The 7260-nt window shown below is 29.8% G+C and overlaps 1 protein-coding gene across 1 annotated transcript; it reads right to left on the reverse strand.

Moving 5' to 3' along the window:
- Nucleotides 1-2698: 2698 nt before the first annotated feature.
- Nucleotides 2699-6525, reverse strand: LOC106407020 (fatty acyl-CoA reductase 1-like). Its single transcript, XM_013847795.3, has 10 exons — nucleotides 6291-6525; nucleotides 5194-5297; nucleotides 4858-5063; nucleotides 4670-4770; nucleotides 4393-4585; nucleotides 4143-4304; nucleotides 3939-4020; nucleotides 3533-3802; nucleotides 3180-3307; nucleotides 2699-3003 (listed from the first exon to the last, which is right to left on the reverse strand). Exons 1-10 carry the CDS (start codon nucleotides 6364-6366, stop codon nucleotides 2844-2846), a joined length of 1482 nt encoding a protein of 493 aa, XP_013703249.1. The 5' UTR covers nucleotides 6367-6525; the 3' UTR covers nucleotides 2699-2843.
- Nucleotides 6526-7260: the final 735 nt, after the last annotated feature.

Genomic DNA, 7260 nt, shown 5'->3' on the forward strand with positions numbered 1-7260 from the left:
TGTCATGGGTTGGAGATGTTGTTAGTGTAAACATGGAAGAGATAAAGAGGAAATAATTACTTTGACTTACCTTTTTTTCTAGAATAACAGAAAGATGAATAAAACATAAAAGACAAAAGAAAGATTTTATTTCTCAGCGCATGAGAGAAAATATTTGTTTACCTATTTTATCCCGATTGGCTCTTATTTAAGTTGAATTGGAAGTAAACATTCTTACTCTATTACTCCCTTCGTTCTATTAAAATATACTTTTTAGAAAAAAAAATTGTTTCACAAAAATGTATTTTTTGTGTTTCTATGAAAAAATTATAAAATTCAAGGAAATTAATTGACTTTATTAAATTATTATTGGTTAAAAGTTATCGAAATTGAAAATTACAGAAAACAATACATTTATTATAGAAATTTAATGTGTTTTTTTAATATGTGTGAAAATAATAAAAAAATCTATCTTTGTGAAACGGAAAAAGTATTCGTTATTCTAGTTGTGCTATCCAGCAGACTCTTTATATTATTGCACAAGATATTTATAAGTACAGTTAAATAGCAACAAATAAATTCGTGAAAAATATATTAATGATCAAACATGCCATTATAAATAAATTCGTGCAAGATATGCATTTATTATAAATTTTGTCAATCAATACCATTAAAAGAGGATCATTCCCAAATTATACTACTATTAATGAAAATTACAGTTTTCTCAAAAATACACTTATTTTTACAAGAAAATAATAAAATTCATTAACGGTATTTAAGTCTTTTGGTTTTGGGTTTACTACATATACACCTAAATAGATCTATAAATAATGGGCTTATATATATATTTAAAAGATATACTAACTTTAAATTTAATATAAGTATAAATATATTATGAACTATAAATAAATTAAGAAACATGAAAATATTACTTTCTTAGTATCAATATTCAAAATAGATCATTTGAATATTATATAGATTTTCAGTACAAACCAAAATCCTATATCCTACACCCTATATCATATACATATTTGAATATCATTTTTTCATGTATAATGTCATTTTATACATAATATTGATATGATAATTACGAGTGTTCAAGAATATTTTAAGAACTATCTTAAAATCAATTTTAAATCTAAAATAAAAACACAAACTTATAATAGGTTATTAATAATGAAAATAAACTAATATTGTCATATCAATAAGTTTTTATATTATCATTTTTTATTTGGATAACATAATAAAATTTTATCAAATTCTAAAAATTCACTAATTTATGTAATATTAAAAAAATATGAATAATTTAATCAATTTTTTAAAAAAGTACTATAAGATATTTTGTAATCGGATCAATGGTATCAGATCGCAGGTTAATAGTGAGTTTTTGGGTTTTTACCGGGTTATATCGGATTTTTAATTAACAAATTTTTCATTAAATCTGAACCGGATTATATACAATGTATCGGATCTATAGGTTCAACCATGAATCTAGGTCAGGTATGAAAACAAATCTTAAAACTCAAACATTATTATAGAACAACTACCATATGTCGAACAAATACTATATTTTGAAGAGAAAAAAAATGATAAAAACCTAAAAACTCAATTGTTATGGTTTGAAATAAAAATAATGGTAATTTGTAAATCAGTTCCCGATTAATAAATGAAAAACAAATAAATCTCTGGTTTTTAAGCGCGAATGAAAAACTAGTTACACATTTATTCAAACACAGTTTGGAGCAGTGAAGTCATTTTGCAAACTTATCCGTTTTACAATAATTGAAATATTAACAAAATAATTTCGATAGCAAGTTGACAGACATAAAGTCGATAAACACAATGAGTGCAATTTGCCGGTAGGAGCTCAGAGTGTCTATTTGTCATTTATATGCAACAGTTTAAGGGTTTGGTTTTTCTTTTCCTACCTTTGTACTTTTGGATGACACAAGTGGCGATAATATTTCAGCCACATTTCAGTTACGCCCATTCTCACTGGTAAATTTACCAATCAGGTAAAAAAGTAATTATTATTATTTTTATTCTTTACTCTGTGTACTGTTTATTTATGTCTACTTTTTCTTCTTCCAGGTTTGTAGAGAGGAAATCAGTTATGCTGAGTTTGATTTTTATTTTGTTATTGTTATTGTTTTTACTCTAGAATTTTTCCATCCAATTACTCTATATTATTTCCAATTACTCTATATTATTTCTTCTCATTTACGCTGATGTGTACCAATCATACCCATTAGCAGTGATTGGTTAAGAACTAGCGCAATACAAAATAAATGGATGGAAAAAAAAAAATTTAATGATTTTTGTGTTGCGCTGGATTCCACTCACATTTTCGAGAGATAAATAACAACGTAAAAGACAAAGGAAGATGTCACTGTCCAGCGTAAATCAGAGTAAATATTATTCATCTCTTTTTATTTTGATTGGTGACATTTAAGTGGAAATGAGAGTAAATTTTTCCACTCTGTTATTTGTTGCGCTGGTTATACTTTACAATCACACCCATTATTATATTCGGATTCATTTTCTCGTAAGTGGGGCATGCTACCATGATACAAATTTAAGATGGTGGAAGAAAGACATCTAGCACGACAATGATGTGTCATGGCTATCTCATCCTTCGTGGAATAGTTGACTAGTACATACAAGGCAAAATTGTATTAATATTTGTAGATCTCACAATAATATTTAATGAAGCCAGAAATAGAATTCAGTTATAGTGACATATATTATCATATTCATACAATGCGTTGATATATATAATGATATTACACACGAGATTAATTCGAACTCCTTTCAATACTTCACAATACGATTTTACTAGTATTCAAGTACATAATTACTATAATTTATTGTTTAAGAACATAGGTGATGAGGCCAGGAATGTGTATGTTTGCGATATAATCGTCCCAGTTGATGGACTTGGGATCAAAGTCGAACGATCCATCCATCTCTTTGATGTTCTCTTTTCTTCTTACTCGCAGTCTTTCGGTATTTAAATCATCAAATCTGCACATAACAAGAATTTATAGTGTTAAGGCTTAATTAAGCTGCGATTACGACATAAAGATATGATAGAAACTCATTTGCAGTATAATTAATGATGTATTATTTGTTCTCTTTCCTTATAAGAGCGATGTTACTTAGTACGTCTTTCGTGAAAAATATATGAATAAAATACATACATGCCCTTGAAGAGTAAGTAAGGCTCGTAAAGCTCAACTAGTCGCATAGCTAGCCTGAGTTTGCGGCTAAGGTCATTGTATTTATCTCCTTCACTCCATGGGTAAATGATATTAATCAACCGAAGTATCTGTAATGGAAAAACAAAACAAAAACAAAAGAGAAACAATGTTGAGAAAACAAATTATTAAATATAAATATTTTATACTAAAATTATTTTTAACTAAAACTCATTAAATGTTAATATTTTAAACTTTATATATACAGAATATTTAACTATACTATACATATGTAATCCAAATCAAAATGATTATCGTATTTTTTTTTATTATATATAGAGTGGAGGTTAAAGTACCTGCAGAGGAAGCTTGTAACGAAGGGTCATGTAGAGGCTGAATTGAGCCATGGTGGGTAGAATCGTTCCTTTTGATACTATGATTGGAGAGCCGTTGCGAGCAACCAGAGGTTTTTTAGTGAAGTAACGAGCCGAGGTATCATGGAGTTGTCCAAACGTGACCGGATTCTGAAAAGAAGAGCCGACATGGTATATGGTCTGGATTCCGGTTTCTCCAGAGTGAGCTGTTGCGGTTGCGATCATTGCGTTTACCACCATGTCCGCTGGTATCTGAAAATGATGTAGCACTTTCCATAAATTTGTCATAAGAGGATTATATGTATTTAACTTAAACAAGTAATATATGTGTTATTTAATATGCTATAAATTGAATTAGGTGTCGAGTTGTGCTTAGATTTGTGCTTACAAGGTCAAAGATTGAGGTTGAATCCGCAAGAAAACACTTGAGCCTTCCTTTGCCATATGCAACAATCACACTATCTATTGTTCTGAACGTTCATAGTAAAAATTATTAAATATGAATCTTGAGTTAACACGTTATATATAACTTGTGACGTACTCATTTGATTTATATTTAAAAAAAAGAATTATGATATTAACCGGTTCGCACCTCAATCCTTCGATCCAGCCAGGAAACGGCTCGGCGAGAGTACTAGTAATCATTGTTGGACGAATGATAACAAGTGGTAAATTTTCTCTAGAGCTTCCGATTAGCATCTCTCCCATTGCTTTGGTGAATACATATGTATTTGGCCATCCATGAAGCTTTGCCCTATATGAAAATTGATTTGTTATAAGAATAACGTATATATAATGAAAGTAACATTTAAGAACATTTAGGGTATGATTAGGCCGCATACCTTGTCATTCCAAGATCTTTCATCGACTGTGAGATCTCTTCTTCAGTACAATTTTGATGCTCTAGCTCTTTCAGTTTCTGTTTCATCAACTCGAATTCTACATTGATGTCTAGTTTCTTATCCCCGCTGAGACTCTCCCCCATCTTAAATGGTTTCTCCAGGAATAGTCCTTTGTTTTCTCCGCAGACATATGCTAAATTAACAAATGAAAATTAAGGTAATTAAGCCAGGTAGTTGGTACATATATGGTGGGTTTTGTGAGAAATATTAAACTCACCGGTTGAGACATGGAGAAGCAATTGTCTTTTAACACACTTTTTGGCAAAGTTGAGAACATTGAGAGCTCCGAATGTATTGATGCCAAGACCGATATCGTATCTATACAGTTGTCGTCAAGAATCACATGTTATAACGATTAACCATTATATAAAGTATATATCACTTATACAACATTTTGGGTCATACCTTTCATCGAAATTCGTTGTTGCTGCGATATTGATGATGATATCAATCTCACTCCACATCCGTTGTAAAAGATCAGGGTCTTTCAACCCCAGATTATGAACCGATATATCACCGGGAACTGGCACGATTTTTTCATGCACTAATTCATTCAGATTCTCTTCACCTAGATCTTTCCTCAGCACCCTAAAAAGGTCTATCTCCACAACCTGTTGTATCATTGTAAACAAAGCAAATATATTGTCAATATCATTTGAGTTAAGTAATGGACCACCTCTAGGGTAATTATTTACGTAAATAAGTGTTTTGGTTATGGGATTTAATTAATTTATGTCATACCTCACTACGTAAGCGTTGCATGGCTGCTTTATCGTCGGAAGCTCTCAACAAAAGGTACATCTTCTTCACATTTGGTTGCAACCTCAGAATTTTCTCTACTAGAACTGAGAAAAGAAAAACACACAAGAGATTTTAAGTAATTATCTAAAATTATGACTTTCCAAAAGTTGTTGTTTTAAGAAAAGTTTATTTTTCATTTGTTTAATGAGGTTCTTTCTCCTTTTTCCAAAGTTGTTGTTTAAGAAAAAAATATTTTCCTTTTTTGATGTACTAATAACTAACATCAACAGAATGTAAAAATTTCAATACTATTCGTCTACAACTCTCATACATACATTCCCAGATTCGAAAAAATATATGTGAAGAATTATAAACTCAATCTTCATCAAACATAATGATTAAGGAGCATTAGTTATATTATTAGGTGATATTTGGTGCAAATATAATATATATATATATATATATAATTTGCGTGGGAAGTTTGTTTTTAAATCGGAAACGCAGAATCCATGAAGCAAGCATATATATTTCACCGTCGCAACAAATTCTATACTATAAAAGTACTAAATTTTAAAATAAAATATAATACATAGGAACTCACTGAAATGTTGAAGATATATGTAATATGAATGGGCCACATAAATCTATTAGATGTGTGACAATAAATGAAGTGGATAATTAATCATGAAAAATTCATCAGTATATATCTTCAAAAACTTTTTTTTTATATCTTCAAAAAACTGGTCACTGTTGTTCTCATATATCATTTTAAACGAGGAACACATACGTACATACCGACCGGTAAAATTTCGTTTGGTAAGATCAATTAAATGTTTAGATACTCACTAGCTACAAGAAAGTTATATTGATCGCAATCATACAATATAATAGCCAATTCCACCCGGAAGAAAATTAAAATCGTAAGAATCTCTATAACTACGAAGATAATATGAAGCATATTACTGTAGCAATTTTTCTCAAAGATAATAGTATGAAGCATATAATCGATTACGAGATTTTCATCAGGTTATTGAATGATATAATCTTATGGTATAAAAACCAGACTCGAAGTGCAGAAAGATGTAGAAAGAACGTACCCTTGGCAAGAAAACCAGGAGCACCGGTGATGAGAATCGTCTTGTCCCCAAGAAATTGAACACAGTTGGATTCCATATTGAAACAAATTATACTCAGTCAACTTAAGACAAACAGACAAAACTTGATTGTATTGGGTGACTTGAAGCTTTCTGAGTTAAGGTTACTATATATAGAGACTCGTAAACATTGAGATCCTTATTACTGCCTATCGTATTTACAATTTCTTCATCGACCAACCTACCCATTAATTACAGAAAATATTGGATGTAATTTTAATTACTAAATAAATATTTTTCAGAATAATAAATATCACATATCACCATTTAAGAAACGTGACTACATGCCCACCCATCATCTCGCTATCTCAGTCCTCCCTTTGAAATCATTTATTACTTGTGGTAATGAGGATAGTTGTACAATGACATAACACCTATAATTAATACTCCATATTTCATTACATAAATTGTGCTTAGAATTATAATCAAGGTTTCTCATCATTCATAAACGTGAGACATGTTCGTACAACGTTAACGTTATATCGGACGTTTAGAGATCAGGTCAACTACCTACCCGAAATAGATTTCACAATTAAACTATGTTTATGATTGTATCTTAAGCCGCATCATTAAAAGAAGGAAAGGATTCCCGGAAATTCATACTAACTCAAAAAAGTATTTGATCCATTAAACTATTGGGACAGTTGATGGAAGAGTGGTGCAAAGTACATCTATATTATTAAAACTGAAATACATTTTAGATTTGTTTGGAAACAAGAATAACACTATATATCTATATTGTTTGGAAACATGTATAGCATTTAAAAAAAATTATGGTCTTCTAGCAATATAAAAAAACTGATTTGTAATCAATATTTCATCAAATATATTCAGTTACCGTAACTCAAATACACGTAATAAATCCCACTTTTAAATATGGAAACAGTAAAAAAATAACTAATAAATAGATTTT

This window comes from Brassica napus, chromosome C9, assembly GCF_020379485.1.
Source record: "Brassica napus cultivar Da-Ae chromosome C9, Da-Ae, whole genome shotgun sequence".
Classification (NCBI taxonomy): Eukaryota; Viridiplantae; Streptophyta; class Magnoliopsida; order Brassicales; family Brassicaceae; genus Brassica; species Brassica napus.

What these genes read in the sequence shown, in the direction of transcription:
- LOC106407020 (XM_013847795.3), bottom strand. Translation starts at nt 6,366, where the DNA reads ATGGAATCCAACTGTGTTCAATTTCTTGGGGACAAGACGATTCTCATC. An exon ending in TCCTGGTTTTCTTGCCAAGG is followed by an intron (nt 5,298 to 6,290) that starts GTACGTTCTTTC and finishes TTCTTTTCTCAG; the next exon opens with TTCTAGTAGAGAAAATTCTG. An exon ending in GGCTGGATCGAAGGATTGAG is followed by an intron (nt 4,021 to 4,142) that starts GTGCGAACCGGT and finishes ATGAACGTTCAG; the next exon opens with AACAATAGATAGTGTGATTG.